This window comes from Pholcus phalangioides, unplaced genomic scaffold, assembly GCF_987345545.1.
Source record: "Pholcus phalangioides strain wild (caught in Gottingen) unplaced genomic scaffold, Ppha-v1.0 ptg000024l_1, whole genome shotgun sequence".
Lineage (NCBI taxonomy): Eukaryota > Metazoa > Arthropoda > Arachnida > Araneae > Pholcidae > Pholcus > Pholcus phalangioides.
In genome coordinates, this window is record NW_028301616.1 from 3,444,367 (window position 1) to 3,460,934 (window position 16,568).

The window sequence follows — 16,568 nt, forward strand, 5'->3', positions numbered from 1 at the left end:
ACAGAATTTTGTACCTCGTTTTTTCTTCAATCTCTGCTGTGTCCGAAACGTTCATGAAGCGTCACAGGGCGATTCGCGGCTGAGGTAAAACAACTTCACTAATAATGATATTTCATACAAAAATATCAACATCACAGTTTAAGTTAGTGTCAATAATTCGAAAATTCAGGAATTAACCGCTAATCGTACACCCTGAATTTTGCAGAACCATTATTACCATTGATTTACTTTCGTGCAGCGCCACCTGTTGCCGAAACTTTTAACCAATTTTTTCTGTAAAAAAAACACCCTTCGTGAGATTAACTTTTTTGGTCGACCGCATTCAAATATACCAATTCCTTTTTTATTCTTTTTTTTAAACTATTTACGAATTCATGGGACACCCCGTATTTGTGAGGCCCTAACGTACGAGTTGTTGTTCATGCTGCCCATAGTTGTGATTGTTTCATGTCCTTGCTGTTATCGCCATCTGTCTTCCATATTTTGAAGAGTATTATATAATTTTAATGGTCGCTAAGTTCTAATTTGCTGCTTTTCTCTTTGCTTGGTTCTAGTTTTCCCAACGGAATCTCCGAGGGTAATAGGCGTTCAACAGCGTTACAGCCTCGGAGATGAAGTGAACGTCAGTTGCATCGCTTCGCCGTCGAGACCCGCGGCTTTCTTGAAATGGTACATCAACGGAAAAGAGGTAATGAAGAAAACAACTTTGACTCATTCTCATATACGTAACTCACCAACGGGAAAAGCAAAGAAACGGAGAATATTTTTTTTTGCCATTTTACTTGAGTGTTTGTGACATGATTTCTACAAATCTATTCACTGCATCATTACGAAATTTTAATGTGATATTTCAATATATATATTCTTGAGGTTATGAACTAAAATATAAGGTCTATCGCATATATTTTTTTGAATTATAGTGATTTATATACGAAATGTAGGATGAAATTTCAAAAAATCCACACGTACATTAACGTGTTTAGGTGTGATTGAATGATAAGAATATCATTCAGTCATTTAAATTTTGGTTCATAACCTGCAACCTCTCTGGCTAAATGCACTGAGAAAATCACAAAACATTTCGTTAACAAAATGTTTTGCAATCAGTTTTGCAAATAGTATGTGAATTTTGCCTAAAATTTGACAAAAAAATGACTTCTCCATAGAAAATGTAAACCAAAATTTGTTACTGTTTCTACCATTTCGAGCCACTTTCTATCAAAAAATGCTATTAATCTCCACTCCAGTACCATTTTATAGAGAAGTGCTCTCGAACGTAGTCGGATACCTTAAAGCAATTAGAACAATAATAACAATTAATAAGGGTGCTGTAGCCCAGGGTCGATAAGATACTCTCACAACTACCAAAGCATGCCAAGAAGTGTCGCCTGTTCGATACCCCGTTGTCAGAAAGTTCACTGACACGAGGGTACAACAGAAACGGTGACATGATCATAGAAAAATATCGCTATCGCAGGGAGTCACACATCCAGGGATTATCACTACAACGTCTCTGTGGGTTAGAAAAAAAAAGGCTGCCGTTCGGAATCGGCAATAAATTGTAGGTCCCGGTCTAATTAGTCCGCGTGTTCAGAAAATGACCGTAGTGCGATAAAAATGGTTAAAAAAATGATAAAACGAGTAATAATGAATCCTTAGTGCATTTTGACATACTATGGCTACGGGTGCCGTTTTAAGAAGAAAAATTTAACCTTTTATTACGCTGGGTGCTCAGCGGAAAAATAGGTTTGTTCATGTTGAACGTCGTGGTCAGACTACTGAAGCTCAGGTCCTGCGTGGAGAGTCTGATGCGACATTTAGATTGGTTGCTTGAGAAATGAAGATATTTGATTGGTCTATTCGAACTTTCTTAAAACTCCTTTCCGTATCGAATATCACATGGCGCTTCGATCGGTGGTGTTAATTTATCATCGTTTACTAATATATTTTCGAAGACCCGAATATACACGTGTTTTCCCCAGAAGTCTGAATCAGCCGTGGACTTTACCTCGTGTGGCCATCTTGCAGTAGTGGGCGGGGGGAGGGAGGGGGCGCCGTGCTGTCGTGTGGGCATCGTGCTGGACTCTCGTACTCAGGAATCCGGGTTCGAATCCCTTGACGGCGCAGTGATGTTCTGCTGAAGCTGGTTTTTTGCGGTTTTCCAGCTTCGGATTGTAAATGCGAGCCGGTCTCCCGGATTTTGAAAATATTTTGAAAAAATCTTTCCGCTGACAGCAGGCACACCTACAATATGATACTGGCAAAACATGAAAATTCAATCGTTTTCATCTTTACTTCACAAAATGGAACACAGATGGCAGCACGAACACGAAACAAGCGTAACTCGACAACATAAATACGTTAGGGCCAAACGTACACTCAGAACACACATTCCGGCATGCGCCGATTCGTTAGAGAAATTCCGTAGAGGAACATAACATTTCTGTAAGAGGAACATGTACGGTTTAGTACTTACTAGTGAGAGGGGATGGTCGATTTCTCGCATCCTAACACAACGAGCATGTTCATTGTCTCTTATTTTCATTGGTCTCCTGAGGAAGTTGTGGAAGGCGGTGGTGAGCGTGATAGTGGTTATATTATAAATATAACCACCGTCTTCCACAACTTCCTCAGGAGGACACACTATGGGTGCCATCTTCAGAAGATGAATATAACTTATATTCATCTTCTGAAGATGGCACCCACAGTGTGTCGAAATGCATTAAAAATTGAATACTCTCCGTATTATTTGTCTTCATTGTTAGCAATTTGAGCATTTTTGTGGAAAGGTTTATCCACTCCCCCATTTAAATCATTCAATTGAATCATTTTAGGCCTGAGAAACCATTATATTATCCCCCTTAATTTCAAAATCGACATTGATGCTTTGTATAATACTGATTATAAATTCCATAAGACAATATTAATGATATCTCACTATCTCTAACTAGTCTGTTTATTGGAATGTGATGTCGTTTATTATTATTATTATTATTTTCATTGAGAACAACGTAATGATTAATTTTTTTTTCTGGAATTTCAGTTAAAAGGCTGGCAATTCACCAAAACATTAACTGCAAAGCCGAAAACTAATGGACAAAAATAACGTTCTTTTCCCCCCTTTCCTTCCTTCAAAACCCATCATTAATTTGTGTGTTCCTCTTAATACAGATTTTTACTTAATTCCCAAAAATATTTTGTATCTGTCATTTTTTTTTGTTTTTTGAACATTCCGTTATTGCATATATTTTTTGTCATTCAATAATTTCACAAATGAACAGCCATTAATCATGGGATTTCGGAATGGAATTGCCCGGATCTTTTTCCTTTTTATGGTAAAGGGAAGAAATATATATATATATATATTTTTTTTGTTGGTATCGTTTTGAGGCTTTAACGTGTATCTGTTGAATTGGATTCCGTATCCAAAATTTTTTGGATCGAGTTCAACACGGTTATCTTTATATTTTTGTTCGGTTTGCCAAAAAATTCTTCTGCTTTATTCTGATGTATTTATCAAGTAGTATTTTTCATTTCCTACATGAAAGATCATGTTCATGCATGTGAACATTCATTTTTTTTAATCTTCCGATGTATTGAAATGCGTAATCTAGAACGGTTAGGTTCATCATGTTTCTTAGGAAGAGTTTGAATGAATTACAGTGCTTATAAGTAATGTCGTATAAACTGATGGTTTTTGATTATTCGTAAAAGAACTCGATGCGCAATGAGAATTAAAGATCTGAAATAGACAAGAAAATGGCTGGAGGGATCGGGTTTGTAGGTTATAAACCAGATCGATAATGTTGTGAAGATTTCAATTTGCGACTGACAAGTTTTATATGTTCGTTTGAATGACATAAATGGCAGCAATGAAAATGGTTGTGAATAAAATATTCCAACAATCAAGGGATAATTTTGGAAAACGATGACAATATTTCACCAGACATGTCGATGTGAGCAAATAAGGGTCGTAAATACATTATCATTTGGTGTAAAAAGTTATCCGCGAAATTTATAGTTATTGTTCTAATCCGACTACGTTCGAGAGCACTTTCCCATAAAATGGTACTGGAGTGGACAGTAATAGCATTTTTTGATAGAAAGTGTCTCGAAATGGTGAAAGCAGTAACAAAATTTGGTCTACCCATGTAATTTTCTATGAAGAATTCATTTTTATGTCAAATTTTAGGCAAAATTCACATACTATTTGATACATGATTGCAAAACATTTTGTTAATGAAATGTTTTGTGATTTTCTCAGTGCATTTAGCCAGTGAGGTTGCAGGACATGAACCAAAATTTAAATGATTGAATGATATTCTTATCATTCAATCACACCTAAACACGTTAATGTTCGTGTGAATTTTTTGAAATTTCATCCTACATTTTGTCTATAAAACACTATAATTCAAAAATATATATATATATGCAATAGGCCTTAGATTTTAATTCATAATCTCAAGAATATATAAATATTAAAATATAACATTAAAATTTCGTAATGATGCAATGAATAGATTTTTAGAAACCATGTGACAAACACTCAAGTAAAATGTCGAGAAAAAATATATATTCTCCGTATAAAACACGTTTAAAGTTTTTTATTCACGTACTAATTACGGTACAAACGCGAAAGTGGTCGTAACTTTGGTTCTGAGCACCATATAAACAAAACAACGTTTTGGTATCACAAATGAATAGGGCTTTCATAAAAAATAAAAATCGATATTTTCTTCCAAAATGACGTTTTCAACGCAGTCGGATACGAATTGCCAGTTGGTGACTAATAAAAGGCCAAATGTTGCATAAAATTTACGGGGAAATTAAATGCATTTCATAAAAATATAATCATGAACATGACAAATATGAGAGATTAGAATTTATATTTGTGTGATTTATTAGTTATGTAAATCATCAGGATTTCAGTGAATAAAACGTCTTTAAATAAGCTTCGTTGATAATACGGAGAAAACCAGGACATTTTTATCAATCGAGCGCTGAAGTTGATTTTCGACTTTCAAGAGTTAACGTAAACCGGTCCCTGTTCGTAAAGCCCCCACTTCCCTCATGCAATTTAATAGAAATTAAAATATTCGTTATTCGACAATTTCTCACGTATTATTCCAAAGATAGAGGACAACATTTGACATGCATGACACTTTTCCTGATCAGGCTACACGCAAAATGCACGATTCCGACAGGGATACCTGTTTGAAATCCGGTGGCAAATGTTGCAGCATAAAAAATTCAATAAGGAAAGTGTCCCACGTTGTCGTCCTCAAAATAAAACGATAGGAACATAACGACGTAAAACCGAAACATTAGCGGAGGATTGCAGTTATTAAAGCCGCAAAAATTATTTAAAATGACAATAGTTGGCTACTAATCGCCTGTTGCGCTTCTTGGCGATATCTGTGGAAAACTCCCCTTCCACTATCTTTCTGCCAATGTGCCGTTCCTGATCATGAGATGTTTGAAAGACTGTATGACTAAGGATTGCGATACTTTTAAATCCATTCTTGGCTTCTGTTGGCGTTCAAAATATTAATTTTTACATTTTTTTTTGAGTGATCCATTATAATTCCACCAAATTTTCTTTTATATCTTTGAGGGCACTATATAATATTGTTATAATAGCATGAAATTATTATGTGTAGTATATTATGAGTAGAATCAGTGGTTATTTTTTAAGAAGTCACCTTGGGATCCTTTCCTTGAAGGTAAGTGATAACAGCAATCACCTTCGACAAAAAAGAACGTGTACATCAAGTGGTTTGAGAATCTGAATTGATCAAACGAGAAGCGTCTAATGCATATTTACACCAAACGTTTTCCCCGATGAATTTGCTCACGTGGTTTCCCTTGGTCTACCTAAGATTAGTCTTGAGAGGTCGACCCGCACGTATAATCACCTCTTTCGAACTGCACGTATCGCCAACGACAATTAAACTGTCAGCATCCGAATCCAAATTGATTACTGATTCCATTAACGCTAGAGAAATTAGTCACAAGTCAAACGTTAATGTCATAAAGCTTGAATGTTTGTTATTTGTTCTATTTCTGTTCAAAAGGCTCCGGGAGATTACTTGCGGCGGAGAGAATCCATAGAGACCGCTGACGGACTGCAAATATCAACGCTCGGCCTGAAATTTGTGGCTGACGGTTACCATTTCCCGGCGGACGGTAACATGAAACTCAAGTGCGAGGCCATCATTTCACAAGCACATACTCTCATTAGCGAAGAGTTAGTGATCGCTCACAACGCTACTGACGCCAAGGGCTGGGATGCATCGTTCCCAAGTGAGTCTTCTCACACAGACTGCTACTCTTTCGAAAAGATCTTTCTTGAAAAATACAACACAGTTAAATTTAATGTGTACACAATACTCATACTATTCTGTTTAATAATGAGATGCACTGAATCACTTCATTCGAAAAAGTGGAAAATTGGCCCATATCACCAAAATTATTTTTATTGTATGAAGTTAGAAATATTTCAAAATGAAGAAAAGCGAAAAACAAAATGGCGTACACAAAGTATTTATAATTTTACTTAGTTGAATGAAGATATGCATTGAAAATAATTTGAAAAATTAAATTTAATAGTTTTTATACAGTATGATAGTACTCTAATGTTTTGTTCTTATGCATAAAAAAATAGCGCGCATATATGCGCTTTGGTGATGATGGCCAGGAAAATTCCGCGCATATATGCGCTTATGATGCAAATGGGTTAACAGTGTACGCTGCATTTTATAGGACTCTGATTTGTATATCTCTTGCTTTGTGTCGTATGTCTCGCTTTCCTGCAGCGCCCTCTAGCAACAAAAATCTGAACTGATTTTTTTTTTAAATAAAATAATTAGTATAATTTTTTGTTGATATAAAGGACACTTGCACGAAAGAACATCACAGAATTTCTTCAAAGAACACTTCTGTGTCCGAAACAGATTCAAGCGGTGATTAGTGAATGGCGTGAAATAACTTCACCAATTGTACTTTATCCACCAATTTCAACATCACAATGACAAAAATCTTACATAGGCGCTAGTAACAGAAAATTCACGGCTGAGCTGTTAATCGTTCACCCTGCCTTTTTATACGACTTTGATTTGCATATTTAAAGTGATTACATTTCGTGATAGTGATAGGAATCGAGAGACACACAGGCTCTGTTTACTATATTTGTCCCAGTGGATTAGGAGCGCAAGTTCTTATAACCATCTCATTTGCATATTTCCACCGACGTCGCTTGTACCAGCGCCATCTATCTACTGTTTTTGAGTATTTTTTTCCCCCTGTCTGAAAAACTATTCCCGTGACCTAGCGATGCTACCCCTGAAAATTGTTTTTTATTTCGGTTATTTTTCCGGTTTTTATGAATTTTTAAAGTTGCTACGGACTTTTTGTACACCCTGTATATATACATGCGCAGGTGCATAGTTCATTCATGCACGTGAATAAAGATACCGGTAAATAAATCAAAGACATAGATTAGAGGTTATAAATCACACGATTCTCCATTATCAGGAACGGATCTTGAGATAATTGATATAATTTGAACAGCTCCTTTTCAGGGATTTCATTGAGCACAGTACATGTTATATTTCTGTGCAGCGATTTCTATTGGCAGAAATTGAAACTAATTCATTCTGTACCACAACAGGAAAAAAGATCTTCCATGAGAATGATCTTTTCGCAAACCGCATTCAAACTTTCGAATTCAAATATCTCAGTGAATATTGCACGTAGAAACGTGTAATATTCTTTGTCGGTCTCGGGAGAGACAGGGTAACAACTTTCTAATTGGGTTTTTGGGAACAGGGTGTCTGTACAAAACGTTATTTTTTCTTTTAATATCTACACAGTCCCTCGCAACATGAATGATGCATATAAGTTCTGCACGTTATTTATAAAATATTGGATGTATGCCTGTGTAGGATAAACGGTCCGCCATTAAAATGACATGCGCGCTGTGCACCCTGTACATATTTTCTGTTTCTTCTTGTAATAAACTAGTGCTCTTTTGGGGGAGTTCTCATACTGTTGTCTACCATTACTAGATACAGAGTCGCACGCCCCAAGGATTCAAAGCGGAAGATTGCATTACCAAGTAGGAGAGATGGTCGATTTCAACTGCACTGCTGCGAGATCTCAGCCACCAGCTGAACTCCATTGGTACATCAACGACAAAGCGGTAAGTTGGCCGAATAACTGCTGTGATTAGGTTTAAAAGCACGAAACTAACGCCATATCTGCGAAATGATAGGGAAGTTCTTAAATGGGTGAGTTTGTTTATGGATGGCTGGCAGCCCTCATATCATGAACCACGCCATGGGTAGGGGAAGGGTACAAACTTGTACGTGCGGTTTTGTACTGAAATTCCCGAGTTCTTCCAGCTTTAATTTTGAACCAAGCTCGCATTCACGTACCTTGCCATCACCAATGGCAATCTAATCATATCTGCCTGCGCGGTTTCTTGTTCGCTGGTCTGTTCATGACAAAAATAAAGAAAGGAGGTGTTGGAAATGATTTTAAGCCAGGGGTCTTCAACCTTTCAGACACGGCCTGAGTAATTGATACTTTCCAGAAGGCCCACGGTTTATTAACTCATGTAACCAGGGTCTAAACCAGGGATCTTCAACTATTCAGACACGGCCGGACAAACTGATACTTCCCAGGAGGCCCACGGGTCATTAACTCATGCAACCAGGGGTAACTACTCATCTAAACCAGGAGTCTTCAACTATTCAGACACGGCCGGACAAATTGATACTTCCCAGGAGGGCGACGGGTCATTAACTCATGTAACCAGGGTCGAAACCAGGGGTAACTACTCATCTAAACCAGTGATCTTCAACTATTCAGACATGGCCGGACCAATTGATACTTCGCAGGAGGCCGACGGGTCATTAACTCCTGTAATTTAGTGGCCGATGGGGGGCCCCGATTTAAAATTGGACAAAAATAGTTGAAGACTTATTTATTCTGAAGTTATTTTTTTATTATCTATCAATTTCGATTAATTCTTGAATAGTATTAATTTTTCAATAATTTTACGATAATTTTTTCACTAATTATGAAAAAGTTTTTGATTATATACTGATTAATATTATTCGGAGATCAATTTTAATCTGAAATCACTTGAAATGATTCCTTAATTATTTATTTCGGTAATTCTGAAATTATTTTCCTTCGCAATATAATTACCTTGAATGTTTTTGAATTACACTTTCATTTTTATTGAATTATTTCTTTCATTCATTACAAAATAATTTTTCTCATCAATTTCTAAGATTAGTCGTTTTTCCAATGTTTTCAACCATTTTCTGAAAATAATCGTTGGAGAACTACAAAGATCCAATGGCCAAATGTGGGCCGCGGGCCATGCGTTGGAAACCCCTGCCCAAAGACGTTTACATGGACGCTTGCCACGGACGTCTCAACATGGATGGACTACGACGCGATCGAAAAATCGAGACCGTGAACCGACTACACTGACTTGCGCAACGCGGACGCTTTAAATACTAATCCATGATTCCAGATTTTATCAAATTTTTGTGCGTGATATCGATATACTTATTTAATCTATTCGAGATTTATTGTGATTTGAAATTTCTGATTTATATACATATTTTTAAAAAAATCAACAAAATCTCCGTATACACAACATTCTTCGGGATTGCTTCCTTATATTCCTGAGATGTGAAGCGGGATGTTCCCGGTCCTTCAATATCGGGTCTGTAACATGCTGGTGAGACTCTCAATACATAGTTTTACTTCTTTTCTGAGGAGCCCATGATTCTATTGATTAGGCCGGGACCTTAATAATCAGATTAAAGACAAAATACCCAGAAGAAATATTCACCGAGTAACTGGTTCCCTAATTTTAATTTTTAATTTATTAAAAATCCATTTAAGATAGACAACGAAAACATTACAATTTACTGTTTTGATTTTTGAAGGTTCGACCGGAGAACACGATACCGTATCCTACGATCGTGTACGCGGATGGACAGGAATCAACTATATTAGGCTTAAGGTTCCAGGCGAAGCAGAGGCATTTCCAGAAAGGCCAGATGCGGTTGCGATGCACTGCCGCTGCCTTATCCGAGGTCGTCCGAATGACCAGCCCCACCGTTGAGGTGTCCGTCAAGAGCAACAGGCAGCAGGTGTCCGGTCTGCACGTTTATCAAAATGCACGCTCAAGTAAGTTACTCCAACGCCACTCTGGTCTCGAAAATGTCAGGCACTATTCATTGCCTTATAATTAACGCTGTTAAGGTGTCGGCTACCTTTTAACATAGTGAAAAACTATACTCTAGTACAGTGGTTCTTAAACTCTTTTTCCATCGCACCCCCCAGTGCAATTACAACTTACTTTCCCGCATCCTCTTGGAAAACCATTTTTCTATTTGCTATTTTGTTCCACGAAAATTACATCAATTATCTCGTATTAATTAACTTTCATAAACTATTTTAATTATTATTTAATTCCTATTTTTGGTTACTATTGATATTCAAATTTGCCTATTTTTTTAAGCATAAATTCAAAAACTAAAAAAAAGTTACTGTTTTTTTTGAGCATTTTTCGAAATTTTCGAAAAAGTTTCAATGAACTGTACTGCACTTATAAATTCCAGCTTGTACAAAATACAGGGTGTCCCGTAAGTCCTAATTCGGTCTTTATCTCATCGAGCGTTCGTCTCAAAGGTATGATTTGCAGTTAAAAAAATTATCAAAATATGTTCAAAAATCTCTCTTTACCTGTTTTAAGAGTGAAAATACCGTGTGTCGGTATTTCACTCATTTTTAGTCCTAAAAAACCCAATCAGAGAGAGGAAGTTGTTGCCCTGTCTCTTTTGAGGTCAACAAAAAAAGTTTCATGTCTCTTAGGGGCCATACAAGTAATACGTAAGCAGATTTTCAGCCATTTTTGACCCCCTCTCCCCCCTTGTCAGCAAAAGTCTACAAAACACTGACCCCCCCCCTCTCCCCCCGGCAGCAAAATTTCGTCAGCAGCTTAGAATATTTCATATCTTCAAAAAGGGGTGGTTGATGACGTAAGCAACTTTGAAATCCCCCCCCCCCTCCTTGTCATCAAATGTCAGCAAATCCGAAAACTCCTCCCCCCCCCGATACTGACGTAATACTTGAATGGCCCCTTAGTGACATATCTGAATCCGAAAATCAGGAAAAAGTGGGAAAGAACAGCATAAACTAACGGACAATGCTGCTTTCCATCATTTATGCTGTTCTTCCCCAACTTTTCTTCATTTTTTGAATTCTATTGACTCAGCGAATATTACGATTAGAAACGTGCAATTTGTTTTTTTTTTGTCCCCAGAAGAGACACGGCAACAACTTTCTAATTTGGTTTTCAGGACAGGGCGTCCATTTAAAATTCAAAATTTTTTTATTGTGTGTGACATACTGCATTTTCACTGTCAAAAGTGGTACAGGGTGCTTTTTAAACAGGTTTTGAGCCTTTTTCAAGCTGAAACTACACCTCTAAGACCAACGGATGATGAGATAAAGGCTGAGTAAGGACTTACGGGACACCCTGTACATATGTTTGCTTGCCACTTGATTAAATTTTTTGCCGTTCTCCCCGTGTCATGGTCACGACAGTATCAAATCTAAGCTCAACATGCTAATAACACGAGGAACAATAATATAAATAAACCACGACATACACTGGTGTAAGAAATTAAGAGAATTTGCAGACTTGGTCGATTATCTCTAGATCTACTGTACCGATTTTAATGAAATTTGATATGTACATACAATACAAAACAAATAACCATTCAATAATTGTAATACACACACATGATCGTGCGTAACACTCGTTGGAGTCGGAAGGTATGAAACAGCGGTTGCAGAATAAACAAAAAATGGGTTAATAGGGGGTATGGTCCCCCTCTTACAGATATACAGGTCTCGCAGCGTGATTTCATACTTGAAATAAGGCAGTTTATCATTCCGTGTGGCAATTGGTCCCACTCGTTCAGCAACGCTGTTTTCATTCCCTGGATGGTTCCCGGAGGGGGGTTACGAGTTCCCTCCCCAGAGCGTCCCAGACATGCTCTATAGAGTTAAGGTCTGAAGATCTGGCTGGTCAATTCATGCGGCGAATATCCTCACTCTCTAGAAAATCGTCGAGCAGAAGAGCTCTATGTGGCCTCGCGTTATCGTCCATTAAAATCAACTCAGGGCCAACTGCACCCCTGAAAAGGCGAACATAGGGCTCCAAGACCTCATTCCTATACCTCACACCAGTCACAGTGCCTCTTTCAAAGACATGGAGAGGTGTGCGGCCATCCAACATGATGCCTGCCCAGACCATTAAACCTCCTCCGCCATAATGGTCGATTTCGCGGACATTGGAGGGTAGGTAGCGAGTCCCTGGTTCTCTCCATATGAACGTACGGCGAGAATCGGTTTCTTTGGCTGAACCGGGACTCATCAGTGAAGAGAACGGTCGCCCATTGATCCATACTCCAATCTCTATGCTCTCTGCACCATGATAAACGGATTCTCCTGTCCGTAGAAGTGAGCGGGACGCAAACAGCAGGTCTCCTTGCAAACAACCCTCTCTCATGAAGTCTTTTGGGAACAGTCACCCTTGCTACACGGGTTCCTATGGCTGCATACAAGTCACGAGAGAGCTGAGAAGCTGTAGCACTCCTGTTACGCCTCGCTATAATCGACAAATGACGATCTTCTCTGGCCGTCGTGGCTCTTGGACGACCTTGATCAGGCTTTCTCTCGATGGATCCTGGAACTGTTTCCATAAGTTACACACGACGCTGGACGTTAAATTGAACTCTCTACAAATCTGGACTTGAGATTGGCCTGCTTCTATCCTCCCCACAATTCGCCACCTCATTCCATCATCTAAACGTTGGTGGTCACTCATTTTTACTGTTACAATTTGAAATTAACCGATTGCTGCAAAATAACACCAAGAAATTCGCCGAGGTGTGCTAGCTAACGAAATGCTTCTTACGCGCGCCTATAAAGCCTGTTTCTCTACTGGCTCCGCCTACACACAAGCTTATGTATTTGACGTACAAGATATGCATTTTTGTCTAGAAGCAGTGGTTTTACATTCAGTTCAGTTCTTTTCATGAAATTCGATAAAATATGCTAATTCTCTTAATTTATTTCACCAGTGTATTTTAGGTATTAATGCATCGAGCTTATATTACTAGTAATACAAGCTCAATGTATTAATGGTGTTCTTCTCAATCGAAATGGAAAACAAGTAGGAACGCTCAATCGGAGAAAAGAAACTCGAATTTCATGCCATGTGTACGCAGTGCCGTAAATAGGCAGGTGCACTCGCACAAGACTCACTTGGAAGGGGAGGGCCCAGAATGTGCCATATGGGACCTAAATGCAAATTCTTGCACAGGGCACAGTAATGGCTAGTTATGGCACTGTCTGTACGTTTCTACAAGGAAAAGTTAAAGAATGAGATGTTAAAATGACTGTATAATTCTCGTTTTTTTAAGAATCGGAAAATTAATTTTTTATCATTTCGATTTTCCTGAATATCAGTCAACATGTTGCAATTTTGTTTTCTCTGTCTGTCACCCCCCCCTAAAATGCTCTCCCGTCCTCCGGTCAAGGACCACTGCTCTAGTAAAAATATCATTAAAAATATTACTTGACCATTGATTTGTTTCAAATTATTTTATAGATACATTCGATTGTGTATGTGTTTTCCTATGCCTCTAATACTCAGTTTTACAGACCTCAGTATTTTGCAATTTTACAGGAAAAAAAAAACATTTTTAACAGATTTGAGCATGATAAGATAGCATGACATCAATGAAATTGAATAAAAATTGATTCAAAGTAAAGAAAACTGTTCAGTTCATAATGTAGGGGGGCCGTTCAAGTATTGCGTCATCATCTATGGGGGGGGGAGGGGGGTTGGATAATGCTTACGTCATCTTATGAAAATATGATAATACCCTTTATGAAAATATGAGTTAGGATTCAGAGGGGCAGAGCTGATGACGAAATTTTGCTGACAAAGGAGGGAGGGGGGGTCAGCGTTTTTCTGATTTTTGCTGACAAGGATGGGGGGGGGGGAGGGGATCAAAAATGGCTAAAAATTTCCGTAATCAATGATGAATAAAACGATAGTATTTTTCAGTATTTAGTTGCAGAACTGTTATATTATGAAATTCCTAATCCTGAGGACGGTGATATTAACACAGCCGTGAGTTAGAACGGAATGCGCATATAGCGCCTCGTAATGGTGCGGAGTACGTAACCAAACTCAGGGTCACGCAGGGTCCAGTGCAAAAATATTCTCCGGGTTCCTTTGTAGGAACAATAATTTCATAGTCTATATTAGTTATATTATTTTGAATATATATTCATAAGATTTTCATGGTTGTCGTGGCAAAGTCACACTTGCTTTATTATACAAACTTATTTTTCAATCACAGTTGTATTTTCTATTATAGCGAGTACCAATTGTGCTGCCCATTAATTTTTAACCTCCCCCTTCTTCTTCGTGATATTTTTGAGTGCTTTCAATGTCTTCAATCACTTCGCTTATTCATCAAAAGAGCTTCATAAACGATACGCAAGCCTAAGTAATTGCTTACAATCTAAAATGTAGACATTTCCCCTTTGCATTCGCATATTATCCAACATTCCGTGTTTTTAATTTCAAAAATTTACTTAAAAAAAATTGAAATCGAATGGCTTTGAACTCTCTGCATAAATATTGACTTGATCTATTGATTATTTTACGTGTAGAATTTGATAAATGATACACTTATGGTAAGTAGCTGTTCAGCTCAGTTGAGGCATTCTCTAGTTTTGACATATTTTTACTTACATTGCGAAAACTATTTTTCTTTCTCCAGACGTTTTGGAGACTTTCTAACGACCCCCCTCCCCCACCTCTGATTCATCAACGTGGTCCCCTAGGGGATCGTGACCCACACTTTGGGAACCACTGATATATAGCATAGTTTTTCAGCATGCTAAGAGGTAGGAAACCCCCTTAATTTGCTTTCTCATATTCAAGATCGAATTATAATTATAGGTAAGTTATTGTGGGATAGTATGACTATATATATTTTACATGATTTTTTTTTATTCTATTTTTTGTTTTGTCCTGCAGTTTCCAGCACTGGCAGACACGTTCATGGATCAAGATGGCTATTATGGATGTTATTTATTCTTGTCACCATCGCGAGACTCTAACGTTCAACCCATTTTCCAAACGGATAACTTTCATTTTCTTTCCATGGCCTAATACCTAATGTCTAACTGTATTTTTTCAAAGTGCAGCGACGATGATGACGATGACGACGATGACAATGATGACAAAAGAATTCATAAAGAACACAATTTAAAAAAAAAAATGAAGTCGGGACAGCAACAGGGGAATCGCTGCTGTTGTCCATGGTTTAACATTATGTATTATAAGAAGAAAATATAACAAGAAATGTCGAAGAAGTCAAATCTTCCCCCCGGTGCGGTCTTTTTTCGCAAAGAGCTTTTTTGAATTCTTTCTTAAAGAAAGTTTTTCAGAAGATTCGAGAAAGAACGTGACTTTCAACTGAGTTTTTGTGCGCAAGTTTCTTTCTCTCTCTCCCTCTCCATATAACCATATAAATTACTCGGAGATATTTTAATTATGAATCACTTTTAATGATATAATAATGAATGATAATGTGTTTTTATCGTCGACCTAAACTCACAAAGAAATGTTATTTTGCATGATGACATGTTGCGCTTGTGTTACTTGGTGTTATTATGAAGAATATTGTATATCGTAACATTCCTGTGAATTATTATCAGACAGATGTCTTAATTGCGCAATGGACAATCGTGACAAAAGTTTAAATCTGGAAAATATCGTATAGGCTTGTGTTTCTTGTTGTTTTTTTTTCACCCTAGCGAGATCAATTATTGATTCAAAAATGTTGAAGCATGTTTATTGGTACATCTAATAAACATCCGAATGACTTATTATGAAGCTAGTTCATATCATATGGCTTGGTTAAATCCTAAAGAAATTTTTGATTTATACAAGCTGCTTACATAAATCATGGGTAAAATTTTAACAAGTGGTAAAACACGATGAAACAAGCATTTTTCGGCCAAAAAATGCATGGTCGTAACGCGAGCCGGGTTTTTCTAGGAGTAGAATTTCTGCGCCGTGTGCAGCGTGAAAATGCTGATTGGTTGAAAACCTAAAATTCAGGTTTTTTTGACCAATCATCGTTTTCACGCTGAAAATGTTGTAGAACCTGTTCCTAGGAAAACCCGGCTTTAGGTGGCGCTAGTGCGTATGTGAACACATAGCGAGCTTGTTTTGCCACTATCTTCATTTCTATTGTGGATTGCAGAAGGAATAGCTGGTTTCACGAACCAGAAAAAGGCAGGCATGCATTTCGTGTGTTGCGGTACAATTTCTGTAAGCTCAAAAACTGCGCCAGGAGTGTTTTGCCACAAAACGTGTGGATTTCATCGGTGTCTGCGCTGAATGGGCTTCTTGTGGTGCCCTCACATTCCTGGCATGCCCGTAT

General features: G+C 37.7%; 1 protein-coding gene across 1 annotated transcript in view; it reads left to right on the top strand.

The window, feature by feature from the left end:
* Positions 1-15,386, top strand: part of LOC149068584 (uncharacterized) — a 102,873-nt gene extending 87,487 nt beyond the window's left edge. Inside the window, exons 4-8 of the mRNA XM_089251003.1 lie at positions 555-688; positions 6,075-6,303; positions 8,067-8,200; positions 9,969-10,212; positions 15,155-15,386. Coding sequence (XP_089107129.1) covers positions 555-688; positions 6,075-6,303; positions 8,067-8,200; positions 9,969-10,212; positions 15,155-15,237 — 824 coding nt within the window. The 3' untranslated portion in view covers positions 15,238-15,386. The remainder of the gene's footprint in view (positions 1-554; positions 689-6,074; positions 6,304-8,066; positions 8,201-9,968; positions 10,213-15,154) is intronic.
* The last annotated feature ends 1,182 nt before the right edge of the window (positions 15,387-16,568 follow it).